Raw genomic sequence first — 16,411 nt, 5'->3', positions numbered from 1 at the left:
GGTAACTTTAGGACAAGAATCGCTCATTTTTGAATATGGTATCCGCACTTCCGTGAGTGTTAACAACATGACTTTTCTGGGAGGAGGGAATATAGCTACAGTCGAATCCCGTTATAGCGAAAAATCTCGTTTTAACGAACACTTTCCTAATTCCCCTGATAAGTTTACATAGGAACAATGCAAAAACCTGGAATTCCTTCATAACGAAGTGGTTTTTCCGGTCTCTTGGAGTTCGTTATAACGGGATTCAACTGTATAACCCTCAGTTTGCTTACCATGCTCGATTATTTAGAATTATTTGTAGTATAAATGGGGGGGGGGGGGAAAGACGTAATTCTGTTGTCCTAAAGCAAGGGTATTCAACCTTTAGGAGAATGCGGGCCACTTTATTGGTTCGAAACCATGTCGCGGGCCGTTTAACTGAACTGTAAATGTATCGCGAGCCACTTGAGTGACCTTAATATGCCGACAAATTACCGTGGGTGCTCGAGCAACCCCCTCTCAGGAATGATTCAGAAATCGAAATTTCGTATGGTTCGAAACAGTTCCGACGCCCGTGAGTGTCTTGCATGTAAGCCAATTTGCTAGAAATTCCTCAGAGGAATGTTTACATCAGGGGTCTTCCAACCTTTCAGACACGGCTGTCTTTTATTGATTGTGAAATAATTTCTATCAGAAATTACGAAACTATTACTCTCATTGATTTATAAGTTTTTATATCTTTTAATAATTCTGAAATTATTTATTTCATCCATTCTAGAATTATTTTTTTCATTTATTCAAAAATTATTTCATTTATTCAAAAATTATTTCATTTATTCAAAAATTATTTCATTTATTCAAAAATTATTTCTTTCATGAATTCCCCGAAACTGTTTTTTCATTAATTCTAAAATTAATCATTCCTCAACCATTGTATGAAAATGATCAGTGGGCCACCAAAAAAGTTCCGAGGACCAAATGTGGCCCGCGGGCCATGCGTTGAAAATCCATGGTTGACATCATAGTTTCCCAACCTTTTTTGCCCCATCGCCCCCTTCTTCAGGAATGTTTTTCTCCCATCGCCCCCCAACGCAATCTAGCCCATAGGACCCTATGTTATGTCCGTAGCTTCTACCACCCCCCTGGAGCTTTCCATCGCCCCCAAGGGGGCGTTAACGCCCACGTTGGGAATCACTGATTTACATGGTGCATGTACGGTTAAGTAGTATGTAGTAGTTAGTAGCGGACTAACCCTTGAGGCGGGGGCACTCCTATGCCAGGATCTCTTTGACGGGCCCTTTTAGTGTGAATTCATATCGTGGAAAACAAAAAATGACGAGAATCGTCCTGCGCTGGAGCTCCGTTAGCCACCCCCCCACCCCACATTTGTGTGGTCCATGGGGGCACAGAGAGAGAAAATCTCTTCTAAAAAATCTCTATAAACATTGATAAAATTAACAGAAAGATTTAGACAGTATGTAAATGTATTTTCTTTAATACTTGAATTTTTTCATGAAAATATTTATAAATTTTGATCATTTTTGGGGGGGGGGGGGGGGCAAGGGTCCGCTATGCCTGGAAATATACTATACCCTCTCTTTAATGTTTTTGGGCCCCTTTTCATGATGGGGGGTCCTACTTGTCTTGACCACCGAAATCTCGTGAAACAATTTAATGAGTGTATTTGAATATAATGAGTAACATATAAGCGTACACTTTTAATACAGATTTGTTTAAATAGTATTGGAGCATTAAAATTTCAAATTACAAATTACAAACGAATTCAAATTACAAAATTTACTCGAAAATTCTGCTCCCTCGAGTATTTTATAAAAAAAGAAAATTATTATTAATTTTTTTACTAAAATACGAAGAAATAAGTATTAAATATTCGTAAATGAAATTTTTCAAAGATAAAAAATACTTGGTAAAGTTGAAAGAAGTTTAAAAATTTTTCATGAGGAAGAAAAACAATATTTTTCAGTAGAAGTTTATACTAAAAGTTTTTGAAAATTTTTCTGAATAAAAGTTTTTGTAAAATTTCTGAATAAAAGTTTTTGTAAAATTTCTGAATAAAAGTTTTTGAAAAATTTATGAATAAAAGTTTTTGAAAAATTTATGAATAAAAGTTTTCGAAAAATTTCTGAATAAAAGTTTTTGAAAAATTTAATTCATGATTTCGTGATAAAACATTTAAAGCCAATTCATGATTTTTCTTTGTTTTAAATATTTTATCAAGAAATCATGAATCAGTTACGTGAAATCATTAGAAATCTTGAATTAGATTGAATAATTCGTGATTTCTTGATCAAATATTTTGAACCAATTCACGATTTCTAAAAAGAAAATTTTGAACAATTTATAATTTCTAAAAAAAAAATTGTGAACAAATAATTTCTTGACAGAAAATTTTGAGCAATTTGTGATTTTTTAATTGAAAATTTTGAACAATTCGTGACTTTTTAGTAGAAAATTTTGAACAAATTCATGATTCCCTGATAAAATCTTTTGGATCTGTTTATAGTTTCTTAATCTATTTAAACAATTCCTGATTTTTTGATTTTATAATTTTTGAATTATTTTTCAAAAAAGTTTGCATAAATATGAACATTTGAGACATTCATGATTTATCAAATCATAAATTTATCAAATCAAATGGAACTTATCATTGCAGCAATAGTAAAACTGAAACTGAAATTAACATTTAATTATGATATTTCTCTGAAAAGGAAGAAACAAAATTCCTGAATGGATAGAATAACATGTAATATCCGATATCACAATCAAATATTGCGATATTTTCTGCAAATTCATAAAAAAAAAAGACACGAATTTAAACGCATTTGATAATAATAAATTTGAGAAGAAACGCAACACTCTTAATATCAATCTCATGGCGCCATCTGTTCAACATGGCGGCTTCTTTTCAGATGCACACATGCGGTGTGTCGTCGGATCAAAGACCTCATAAAAGTGTCACCATATTTTGTACCGACAATCTGCAATTTCCACTGATTGTTGCCAGATTCGGCGACATGAAGGTGCTTCAACATTACCCGACCTTATTCTTAAAATAACATGTCATTATGTCACAGAAATGAAGGCAGATGTTACTCTTGTATCACCCGCTCCGATCTTTTTATTCTGATAGTGGAAGCCGACATCTGGGTAAACTGTCAGCTGGTTTGCTTGCTGCCCACGTGTTCAAATGAAATAAACCGCGGTCTTTCTGGTGTAAACCGGTGTAAACCTCGTGCACAAAGCCGTCGTATACAAATATTATGACTGGTCTGTGTGAGAGTTGTTTACTCGTCATTATCTATCATTTTTATAGGCCGGGAATCTTGTTTTTTTTAATGTTTTATCGTTTCATGAGGACATCAATGGCGACAAAGTTATCAATAAACTTTAAAGGGAAAAATATTTGCAGTCTAAGTATTCTTAGAATAATGCTGACTAGCAGCATAGGCGTATTTACTGTGGGGTGGGCGGGGGGACACGTCTAGCGGGCTAAAGTCGGTGAGGCTGTCTCACCGACCATATTACAGTTAAATACCACAACATGATTTAATGGCCCGCCAGCTTCATGGTAGTTTTGGTTTGACCCCCATGCTCTACACGAATGATTTGCTACATTTATGAATCACAGCTAACAAAATTTCATTTTGCCCCACAAAATTCACCTGCACATCATAAAACTATAATTCTGATGAAATTTTACTAGAATAAAATTTGAAACTAAATTTTATTAAATATTCAAAGACAAATTTTAAAAATTTATGACATTTCTGTAAAAAAAAAAATTTATAACAACTCAGTAATAATTTCTGATTTTTTAAATTTTTTTGAGACAAATTTAAATTTTATTCAGGAAGTTATGTTATTGTTCAATAGATAGCGCTATATACGATCAAGTGAAAAAAAAAAACCGATTCATTTACATATTTTGCCGTAACTCTACGAATATATAAATTTGGATAACATGAAACACTAACATGAGAACGATTCGCATTTGCATCATATGTGAAGATCTAATCTTTCCCAACTAAGGATCACAGATAGGTGTGACATGTTATTTTTTCTTGAATTCTAAATTTTCCTAAATTCTGAAATAATTTCGTTCACCAAAATTCTGAAAACATTTGTCGTATTAATTGCAAATTTTCAATAATATATTAGATTTTTAGTAATTCTGAAATAATTTCGTTCACCAATTCTGAAAACATTTTAGTAATTTTTAGTAATTCTGAAATGGCTTTCGCATTTCATTCAGAAAATAACTTCCTTCATTTATTCTGAATTTTCATTTGTTCTGAACTTACTTCTCTCGTTAATAATTGAATTATTCTTAACTTCACTTCTTTCATTAATATTTTAATTATTTCTCTTAGTTATTCTGAACTTATTCTTTTCATTACTAATTAATTATTTTTTTTCATAACTCATTTAACTATTTCTCTCATTATTCATTTGATTGTTTCTATTAATTGTTCTGTGAACTTACTTCTACCATTAATCATTTAATAATTTCTTTTAATTTAGCTGAAATTATTTCTTTTTTAATTTGTCGGAAGTTATTTCTTTTAATTTATCTGAAGTTATTTGTTTAATTTATCTGAAATTACTTGTTTTAATTTACCTGAAGTTACTTGTTTTAATTTATCTGAAGTTACTTGTTTTAATTTATCTGAAGTTATTTGTTTCAATTTATCTGAAGTTATTTGTTTTTTAATTTATTGTGAATTCTGATAAATATTTATTGATTACTCCTGAATTTTTGTTCTGGTATTTTAGCATATAACGTACGCCTCTTAGGATACCGATTCCCATCAGTGAAAAAAATAAGCAGATTCGAACTTGAGAGAAGGGGCCCCAAAAACGTTCGGGGGGCCCCCAAACACCCCTTATTGAAAGGACAATGAAATCGCTTCATATGGTGGATAGGCTTTGTTACATTTATGAAACATAACTAATGAAATCTACAGATTTTTCTAGTCAATATAAATATATTGTTATAAAAAATAATATTTTTATTTCTATTTACTCTAATAAAATTAGAAATCAAATTTTATTAAAGTATAGAAGATGAATTTTGAAGAATTTTGATGAATGAAGAAGAAATAATTTTCTGATTTTTTAGACCAATGAAAAATTTGATTCACGAAGTTTTGCCATTATCCCATAGATAGCGCTGGAACATACAATCACGTGTAAAAAAAATCTATTACATACATGTTTCGCCGTAACGCTACGCACAGATTTATTAGAATAACATGAAACTAACATGTGCGAATGTAAATCTTTGTGTTTGCATCGTGTGTGAAGATCCCAAACAACAGGTCGCAGATAGGTGTGTCACGTGTTATTATTTCTTTAATTTCAAATTTCCACGTGGATTCTGAAATAATTTCTTTCATCAATTCTGGAAACATTGTCGCATTAATATACCAGATTCTTAGTAATTTTTTTTATTTTTAGTAATTATGAAATTATTTGCATTCATTCTGAATCATTTTTTGCATTCATTCTGAATAATTTTTTGCATTCATTCTGAATCTTTTTTTCATTCATTCTGAATCTTTTTATTCATTCTGAATCTTTTTTTATTCATTCTGAATCTTTTTCATTCATTCTGAATCTTTTTCATTCATTCTGAATCTTTTTTTCATTCATTCTGAATCTTTTTTATTCATTCTGAATCTTTTTTCATTCATTCTGAATCTTTTTTCATTCATTCTGAATCTTTTTTCATTCATTCTGAATCTTTTTTTCATTCATTCTGAATCTTTTTTCATTCATTCTGAATCTTTTTTCATTCATTCTGAATCTTTTTTCATTCATTCTGAATCTTTTTTTTCATTCATTCTGAATCTTTTTTTTCGTTCATTCTGAATCTTTTTTTCATTCATTCTGAATCTTTTTTCATTCATTCTGAATCTTTTTTTTCATTCATTCTGAATCTTTTTTTTCGTTCATTCTGAATCTTTTTTCATTCATTCTGAATCTTTTTTCATTCATTCTGAATCTTTTCTCATTCATTAAGGGAGGAGGCGGGGGGGGGGGGAGTTTGAATAATGCTTACGTCATCAACTACCCTTTATAAAAATATGAGATATTCTTACGGGGCCGTTAAAGTATTACGTCATCTTCGATGGGGGAGGGTGGGGGTTTCCGATTTGCTGACTTTTGCTAACAAGGGGGGGGCAGGGGGTCAAAAATGGCTAAAAATTTGCTTACGTAGTACTTAAACGGCCCCCAATGGCATCTTACTGGGTGTACCAAAAACGAGAAGAACCTTTCGCTAGTTTGTGGGCACCTGAACTAAGATTCTTACTAGTATTGATAAGTTCTCTATAGAACCACCTAAGTGATCTCTAAATGTCCCGCTGATCCTTCAAGTGAGCTGGAAATGTTTGTTCTAGAAATGTGTAGCGGGTAGCTTAGTGTTGTGAAGCTGTGTAGCTCGTCATCCAAAGGATCTGTAACTATGCCGTTGATCACTAATCTGGGAATGTCCCGCGGGTAACTTGAGTGATGCAGAACTGCACTGCGGGCCGCTTAAGCGCTCCAAAACTGTGCCACATTCCACATAAGAGATCTCTAAATGTGCCGCAGACAACGGAAGTGGTCTGGAACTATGCCGTGGGTCGTCTAAGTGATCTGTAGATGAGTCGCGGGTCACTTAAGTGATCCGGAACTACCACAGCCTTCTTGAGTGATCTGAAAATGTGTTACGGGGTACTTAAATACTCTGGAATTGCGCCACGAATCCCTTAAGGTGATATGTAAATGTGCCGCTTAGTTAATTTTCCACCAAAATTAGGTTTGAGGTGGCGGACCACATCAGATATCCCCGAGGGTCACAAGTTTGGCATTTGTGGCTTAGAAGGTGGGTCGCAATGAATTTATTAAAGATAAATTCTGAGTTCATAGCCTTCAAATAGCATTGAAATTAACAGAAATTGATTATAATTACATATAAATGTATTTTCTTACAAAATTTCAATTAAAAATTTTTTTTTTACATTAAAAAAATAAATTTTTGATCGACAGGGGGCCCCTCCTATGCCCCCCCACCCACCTGTGTAAGTCTCTGATCCCATTGATATGCGTTGGGATTTAGAGGGGCAGAGCTGATGACGAAATTTTGCTAACAGGGGGGGGGGGTGTCAAAAATGGCTAAAAATTTGCTAACGTAATACTTGAACGGCCCGTTATTTATAGTTGTGATAAAACAATTTATAAATCGAAAAACAATTTTTGATTTTAATGAAGAATAAAAATTCAAGAATTGGCCTTGTTTTTACAAGAAACCAGGACTCTTTTTTTTTTTTTTTTTTTCTTCCAAAAAAAATCCGGGACGTATGGTCATCCGTGGGTGGTGACTGTAATGGAGTCACGAACTTCTTTTAAATCAGTGTAATTTTATTTCCGATCCAAGGTGTATGAATAATGCAACGCCTGTGGTTTCCTTTATCTCCAAGAAAAAAAGTGAGAGGATTATCAAATTACGGGGATAACCTTCAACAGAATACGGGACAAGCAAGCTATTACCGTATCGTGTTGTCGACGAGCTCGACCTGCGTCGTCATCGGGTGGCGACCTAATCTCTGGAATGAGGTTGATATCGATCCATGAAAGTCTCTCCACTTGTCACACATCAAAATATCGATCAAAAAACCAAGTTTTTGTGGTTTTTTTCATTTTTTACAATGCCGTAAAAAGATGTCAGAGGGACAATCTGATGGCATCTCGTCCCGTCCTTGGACGTTATTATCGAACGGGGGGGGACGAGTCCTGATAATCGACAGTGTCCCGGAACCTTGACCAACTTGGAATAATACGATAGCCGATATAAGTGAGATAGATTTAAATTGTGGTGATTACTTTAATTGTGTCTGGGTCACGCAATGTACACATGGCTCTTATTCGGTGGTTCTCAAACTTTTCCAGCCGCGACCCAAGATCAGCTTCGCGACCCATGGGACTGTTTGCTCTTCGAAATTAGTGAAGCCAGGGACGGAATGAGTGCATTCATAACACTGCAAGTGGATATGTTCGCCTTCTTCTCGGAAGCCCCTGTGAATCAAGTTTGGGTCGGGACCTAAAAATCTGAAAATATAAGTTTGAAGAGTAATTTCACTCTTCTTCAAAATTTTAGGGTTATTTTCAGAAATGGAGGGGTATTTTATTTTTTGTTGGCAAGAAATAAGTAATGATAAGTTAGTAATTAATTTAGTAACTACTAAAAAAATACAATTTGAAGGAGTGTTTTCACTCCTCAACGGAATTTTGAGGAGTAAAATGGAACTTTGATGCTTGAATCACCCATCTAGATGGGTATTGGCGAACACAGGTATGGGGCCCCAGAGTGCTAGACTCCCTGGCTGTAAGTGGATTTGTACGACCCATTCGGAACGGAAGCCCCTGCGAATGGAGTTTGGGTCGTGACCCGTAGCCCAAGATTCAAGTAAGCTTTTACGACCCGTCTTGGAAGCTCATGGGAATCGAGTTTGGGTCGGGACCCATAGCTCGAGAACTCCCTGGCTGTAAGGGGACTTGAACGACTCATTTCGGAAACCCCTGCGAGTTTGGGTCACGACTCATAGGTTAAGTAAGGCCCCCCTGCTCTAATTGTTCTTCTTCTGAACCGAGGCCAACCCTGGTCTTTACTATTGTAGGTGGAATCATTACCGTTTCACCCCATCGAGCTTATATTACTTGGAGGGAGCATCCAGCCGTCGCGACATCTAATGCAAGGAAACCACGTGACTCGGTGAAAACAAAACTCGTTTGCCCATAGAAATGTACAGTTCGATCTCTAAATATTGGGTTTTAAAGATTGAAAAAAAGGATAGAGAACTCACCTAAAGATGAAAAAAGATTAAATTATTTATTTCATTAATACTGGAATAATTTCTTTCATTAATACTGGAATAATTTCTTTCATTAATTTTGGAATTATCCTTTTTTCTTAATTCTGGAATTATTTCTTTCATTAACGCTGAAATTATCGCTTTCATTTATTTTGGAACTGAAATTATTTGTTTCATTAAATTGACCTCTATGGGGGATCGTGTTTGTTTGCACCGAGTCACGTGATCTTTCGACGGAGATGTTGGGGGACACCGTTCTCAGCACTGCCAAAGCGGAGACCACTGACGTCATACTCCCTCTAGTAATATATTCGATATCTCTCTGTTATATATATAAGCTTCGATATCTCTCTGAGATGGGAAGCGGGGTGTGTCCGGTCCTTCAATGTTCAATGTACGTAATATAAGCTCGATGTTCCACCCCTTTCGAAAAGTGAGTTTTGCCGGGAAAACTGAGTACCCAAATCCGCGTGCTTATCCTTATCCATTTCGCCAGTGCTGCCCTCTGTGTTTCAAATTTGGAGTGAAGTGTAATCATTGGATATTTATACCATTGTGGAATCTTTATGTTGTTTTTGGGAGAACCGACTACTTTCAGAATTCAATCTACCCATAGAACTAGGGTCATCTTAACGCATTCATCCATTTCGAGCATTGTTTAGGGGCCCCGTGCCCATAGGGAAAGGGGCCTACATGATGAGATCAGGTGCTATAATTATCGAGGCTGAGTATGTAAATATGTTCGATGTTACCGTCAGCAAAACTGTGGGGTGGAACATAATTTTCCCCCGGGCTCATGATGTTTACATGACCCTTTATGGAATGCCCACCAGAGGGACATCACTGGACGCTAGCCCGGGGGTTTCTGCGATCGATTTATTATAAAATTTTTGTTCACCGTAAATTTATTGAAAAAAACCATTCAATGAGTTGAATCGGTCACGCTACTGGATGAGTTTGGGAGGTGTACCGTGGACCCAGAGGAAGGCGGGTGATCACCCCCTCTCAGGATCCAGATAATATGGGGAAAATTGGGGTTCACCGTAAAATGTGGAACGATCCTACGAACTTACACAATCAGACGCCCATCCCAACACAATCCCTGGATCTGCGCCTGGCGTAAGGGAGAAGGGAATATTATTTAAAGGGCGTCTAAATGCCGTCAGCCCGGGGCTTCATGATAATGAGATCCGGTTACAATTTCGATATTAAGTATGCAAACTTGTAGGTAAATATATCTAGCCAGGTTGGGGCGGGGATCTCAGAAAAATCACTTTGCCCGGGGGCCTTTGATGCCGTTAAGACGGCCCTGCCAAAGGTGGGGGGGGGGGAAGAAAGGGAAAAGGTAAAAAACACTGCTCCAGTGCAAATCCATCTCCTCTGCTTCGAGAACATCTTGACATCAAGGGTAGACCACTTTAGTCACAGTAGTCTTTGTTCTGGTCGTCAAAGCGCATGCTCGTGGAATGGGAAGGGATAGCATTTACTAAGGGACTAACTACTATAAGATGCAAGATACTAGATGGCGCAACCAGCCTATGGTAAAAATGTCATTGCCTAGCTCTGTTGCATGATTTTTCCGCAGCATTGTTGCCACTATCGAAAAGTAAACTCTGAATTCTGAATGTTTTGTATTTTTGATTCTCTTCTCTTCTAGATGCTCGGCGGACATGTTGCTGCTGGTCAGCGTCACTATGATGACGCTCACGATGGCTGCGATACCGTTATGCAACGCATTATGGGGACTAGCTATGGTGTTGGCCGTCATGGGCTTCTTCATGGGCATCATTGACACCGTGGCGAACGTGACTATGATCTCACTGTACGAGAAGGACGTCTCGCCGTTCTTACAGGTAAAGGGCAATGCCCGCTGACCGCTTCTTTGAGTGGCCATCTCAACTGTCCATCTCGATTTGTGGAAAATTCACCGCCACGCAATTTACCGATAGGGAAAATTCCCCCGACACCATTGAGTGTGAATGAGTGACCGAGTGATTCAGCAAGTGCGTGGATGTGCGCGTGCGGGTGAGTGACCAAATGAGTTGGTGAATGAGCTAGTGAGTGAATAACCGTGCGAGTGACCGAGTTAGTGACTAGATGATTGAGTGAGTGACAGCATGAGTGAGTGACAGCATGAGTGACTGACTGACTCATTCCTTATTCATCCTCTCACCTGCTCAGTAGATAACTCCCTCATTTACTCACTTACTTGCTCATTCACTCACCCATTTGCTCACCTACTCACTCACTTGCTTATTCATCCTCTCACTTGCCAGTCACTTACTCCCTCATTCACTCACTTACTCACTCACTTACTCCCTCATTCACTCACTTACTCCCTCATTCACTCACTTTCTCACTCACTGATTCACTTACTCACTAGATCATTAACTCACTCATTTGTTCACCAGCTCACTGTAACTCCTGACTCACTTGATCAATCACTCACTTGCTTACTTACCCACTCACTCACTTACTCACCTGCTCATCCATTCACTTCCTATGTCAATTTGTCGTAGAATTGCTTTTCGGTGAATTTTCCTAGTGGTGAATTGTTGTCGGTGAATTTTCCGCACACGATCCATCCCGTGTTACCTGAAAAAAAACTGATTGCGCTTCATGTCGTTTGCAGGCAATACATTTCTTCTACGGAGTCGGGGCATTCGTCAGCCCGATGATCGCTCAACCTTTTCTACTGAACGAAGACTGCACCATATTCATCAGCAACTCGACGCAGGTGGCCCTCGAGTTCGAGCAAGAGGTCAGCGACTGGAATGACAGCATGCCGGCCACGACCCTCGAGGAAGCCCAGCGAATGACGAAGATCGACTACGCTTTCCTCATCATGTCCTTACTCATGGTAAGACCTTCGAGAGGACTTTATTGAAATACGGTCGCTTGTTTCTCGTCGCTATCGGAAGCATCTCACCTTGAGGCAATTCGCCAAACTGGACGAAATCCAGGTCGGAATCAGCATGACAGTCGAAATAAAATGCATGCGTATCGGTGAATGGGAGGAGAAAAACCCCCTCGCCCCAAATACACGTTGAACCAACTAATGTTTTTCTCCTTCAATGGTAATTTTTGGTAATGAATAGTCTTAGCAGTCATTATAAATAAAATTTTGGCAGCACACCAAAAACTTTTATTGGACATTTATTGACCAGACCTACCTTTGGAAAAAGTATCTACAACTTGGCTTTTACACTGGTTTAATATAGAGCAGAAACCTTGAAACCTTGGGCTGTTTTATTCACCGCCTTTGAGCGAAGTATGATGTCAACATCGTCGCCGTAAACCACGAATGCTCAACCCACAGGCCGCGCACCAAATATGGCCATCGAAGTCATCTGATGTGGCTCGTGACAAATAATCAAACTACTCAAGTGGCCCACGTAAATTTACTTTAGGGCCACCTCCTCACACGGGGATACTCAAATCGAACTCGAGTTGCCTCAACTTGAGTTGACTTGAACGAGTCGAGTTGCCCGTTTTCTCTTACACGGCGCTACTAAAAAAAAAATCTCAAAGCCCGGGAAAATGAGTAAAAACGACACAGTGTTTAAGTTTACCTTTTTATCTTCATGTACCTAATAAACCAGGATAGAATACAATCAAATTTCTAGCGATTCTAGCAGTGATGAAGATCACGCATTAGTATTATTATATTATAAATAATTGTTATCCTACACTATTGTCTCCGCTAGAAAAGACGAATAAGGAAATTATAGGTACATCTCCATACCTTTTGAAAATATTATTCAAATTGAAGACTATTCGTTTCAGCACGGGGCCGTCTTAAGAGCATCGTGGGCCCCGGGAAAATTGATTTTTCTGAGCCCCTTTCTAGAAACCTACCTACAAATTCACATGCTCACTCTCGAAAATTTGATCCTGATTCCATTTTCATGAGGCCACCGGGCGTACCCGGGTGGGCCCATGCGTTAAGACGGCACTGTTACCATCAAAGAATTACATTCGCATTCCGAATTCATCGCATTTCTACAGAATGATGAAATAAGTGCCGCACACACTTAACTGGAATTAATTCCTGACATACATAGGTCTACATTGGAGACATCACAATTCAAGGAATGTGTGAGCCCTGATGAGCGAGTGATTACCTAAAAAGGTAAGTCATATATTCCCGTAGTATATATCGATTATTTTGAGCGAGTGGTAGCTCTATAAAATGAAGAAGCTTCATTTCGATAACCACCACGTTGTTACCGTACCGGGAGATATTGGAGCGTATGGAGTTTCCGCTATATCGTCCGACACGCCCGTGTGTGTGTGAGAGACCTGTATTTATATAACATGCATTCTAGCCGAGGGAGAGTATGTATACTGCATCAGGGAGCAAAAATACAAGTTATATCCAATGCCTGCAACCCGCCCCCGTACCAATCCCCTCCACCCTCCATCCTACAACCGAAAAACCAGTGGTTTCCAACCTGTTTTAGGCCATGTCCCACGAAAGCATCTCTGAAATCCTGATGCCCCCTCGTAACTGGAACTTATTTTTATTTTTTAAGTGTGGTACCCCCCCCCCCCCCTCCCGTAAATTATCATCGTAACTCTATAACAAAATTTAGGTTTTTACGTAACAAACAAAAAATTTTGTGCTTTGCATCCTTTTAAAATTTTCAACCTGAGAAACCCCTCCCCCCCCGCCCTAGTCCTTTTTCTTCCCGAGTTACTTTTACTTCTTGTCATTCAAAAAGTTACCTCTTATTCACGTTGAGGGGGAGCCAAAAAAGGTCATTTACTTGTTAAAAGCAGTGGTTCTTGACCAGGGGGGTTCTTCTAAAGACTTTAGAGGAGTCTGTGAGCTTTGTGGATGAGGAAAAAGATTAATTCATTTAATAGAGTAGGTATAGGCTTTCACGACCGGAATATAAAGAGTATCCTCACCTTTGAGCTGTTTTGCCACTTTCCGGGCTTTTTATCAGCAGACGTTTCGTCAACTATTGCGGTGGACATCGTTAGTGCAGGTTATGGCAAGTAAGGAGACAAAACGACCTTTTCGGATGAACGTCGACTATCGATGTCACCGATACGTCACTTGTTCCACATTTGTGTCAGAGGACGGACAGCATATCCTCTTCTTTTCTTGGACTATAGCTGTGTGGTGCTTTTCCACTCACCCAACCCTCACGGTACTATTTAGTACCCATCATCACCTTGTTCAATGAAGGACGGTACAGATTCCGCAGCCTCTGAAACGCTAGTAGATGACGGTCTTCCGAGCAGGTCGTTTCGTCTCCTTGATTGCCGTCACTTGCACCCACCGATGATGTCTATTGATTGCAACGGTGGAGTTTTCAGCCCTTCTATTGGTGGTCACCGCTGTGGCGGTCGAGTGGTCATCATCGAGGTCCCGGGTTCGAGCCCCACCGGCACCACAGTGATGGTCGGCTGAAGTTGGTTTTCTGTGTTTCCCAACTTCGAGGCTCGCGAATGCGAGACGATCTTCCCCCGTTAAAAAGTCTCATCACAGAGAATAACAGGCACAAATACAGTCAAACCTCGTTAGTGAGTCACCCGGTTAACGCGTCATACCGCTTACCGAATCACTTTTTTGGAAGTCCCAATTATCCTCAGGCAGGAATTGGCACAGCTATTGGCTGTCACTCCGCTTATCAAGTCATCAGACCAGACCAGAATTAAACTTTTCCTCCCGGGCCTGGTTCAAGGGAACCATCTGCGGGCTTACAAACTGTAGCCACGGGGACTACGTGTGAAGGGAAAGACAAGAGAGTATGTGTGAATCAAGTCATATTTTGCTCTCCCAAGGGTGACTTATTCACGAGGTTTGACTGTATTCGATCATTACACTTCACTTCGGAATTATAGATGGCAGCACTGAAAAATCAGACAAAAAAAGACTACACACACACGGACGGCACAACTTGCTTGAGTAGTAATGTCGATAAACCAAGGCTGTGCTCGGTTTGAAAGTCGGTTGACACACAAAACCGAAAAAAACAGTCAGTCACCATGAAACTGGATCATACCATATTATTATATTAATTTTTATAAATTTGTAATTATATAAACATTTAGGTCTCAAAATATAATCAACAGCAATAGCTTCCAGATTTTTGTATTTAAATGTATGTTTCGAATCAATTAAGATTGATAATTTTCTGTATGAGTCATGAACTTTAGACAATTATGCGTGTACAGGTATAACAGTTTGAAAAATGTTCGTTACAAACTTACATCGCTAGATGGCACTGCAATCTATGCTTTTGTGAATGCTCCATCTGCTAGAGGATACGTACTGGATAAAAACGTATGTTACATTGTTTTTACATCGCTATATACAGAATATTATTTTGTAAAAAGGGAGTGGAAGGCCACATACTCCCATTTTCATTTTTCTTCATTTTATTGTCACAAGTGGTCCATGGACTTCATCCTATTGGCACAAATTGCCAATGAAACACAAACGTTAAGAACTCTTGGTCTTGTAGTCATCAAGAAATTGTTTGAAAAAAATTTGAACTGATATAAATATATATATAGTGGAAGTTTTCAAAACTACCAAGCCTTAATACAAATACTAATTCTCAAATTGCTCCCCCCCCCCTCCCCTGTGGGGCGTGGGTCCCACGTTGGGAATTACCAACCTAGACAGACGAAAATGTGAAGGAATAATATCGTGTCACGCTACAAATGCTTCTTTGACTATCACGCCAAGTCGCCAGTGGCATCGTCGCGTCGGATATTTGGTCCCTAATATGCTAATGTCCTCGTGTAAGGAGCTCCATAGAAATATATGCGTTCGATCCTGCGGATACGGAGTCTTTAATCAGTCGCCAGACTTTAGTATCTCCGTATGAGGAGGCCTTAAGTTGCCCGTGACACATTTCCAGATCATTGAAGCTGATGACGGTGCAAATCCAGTTCTCTTAAGCGACCCGAAGCACTTTTCTAAATCACTGGAGTGACCTGCACATACCTCCAGTTCACTCAAGTGGCTCGTGGTATAATTGTAGTTACTTTAGCGACTACGGCGCATTTCCAGATAATTCAAGATGACCACAGCATGCTTTCCGATCACTTGGATGGTTCGTAGCCCACTTACAGCCCACTTACCTGCGGCACATTTACAGTTCACTTACGCGGTTCGCGGCTTGCTTTATATATCACTTTAGTGACTCTTGGCACATTTAAAGAACCTTTAAGTGACTCGAAGTGCATTTCCAGATCACTCAAGCGGCCCCACGGCATGATTTTAGATCACCTCAGTGACTCGTGGTACATTTCCAGATAACTCAATTAGCCCGCGACACGTTTCAAAACTAATGAAGTGGCCTGTGACCCACACTCTCCAAAAGGTTCCTGCGTACAGTGACAGCACTAAATGTGTACTAACCACGGATTAACATTTAGGCAAGTCTGAGATTGTAAGCAATGGTCAGTAACCGATGATTAGGGGTCATTCAAGAATTACGTAAGCAGATTTTCAGCCATTTTTTACCCCCCCCCCCCGTCAGCAGCTTAGAATGTTTCATATCTTCAAAAAGGAGTGGTTGATGACGTAA

The 16,411-nt window shown here is 38.7% G+C and overlaps 1 protein-coding gene across 1 annotated transcript in view; it reads left to right on the top strand.

The window, feature by feature from the left end:
• The window catches only part of LOC149077988 (solute carrier family 60 member 1-like), a 40,270-nt gene that overhangs the window by 4,727 nt on the left and 19,132 nt on the right, over window positions 1–16,411 (top strand). The window contains exons 2-3 of the mRNA XM_089241547.1: window positions 10,516–10,711; window positions 11,491–11,718. Of these exons, the coding sequence (XP_089097673.1) occupies window positions 10,516–10,711; window positions 11,491–11,718 (424 nt within the window). The remainder of the gene's footprint in view (window positions 1–10,515; window positions 10,712–11,490; window positions 11,719–16,411) is intronic.

Source organism: Pholcus phalangioides, unplaced genomic scaffold (genome assembly GCF_987345545.1).
Source record: "Pholcus phalangioides strain wild (caught in Gottingen) unplaced genomic scaffold, Ppha-v1.0 ptg000014l_1, whole genome shotgun sequence".
NCBI lineage: Eukaryota > Metazoa > Arthropoda > Arachnida > Araneae > Pholcidae > Pholcus > Pholcus phalangioides.
The sequence above is the reverse complement of the archived record's forward strand: the minus strand, read 5'-3'. Positions and strand labels throughout refer to the sequence as shown.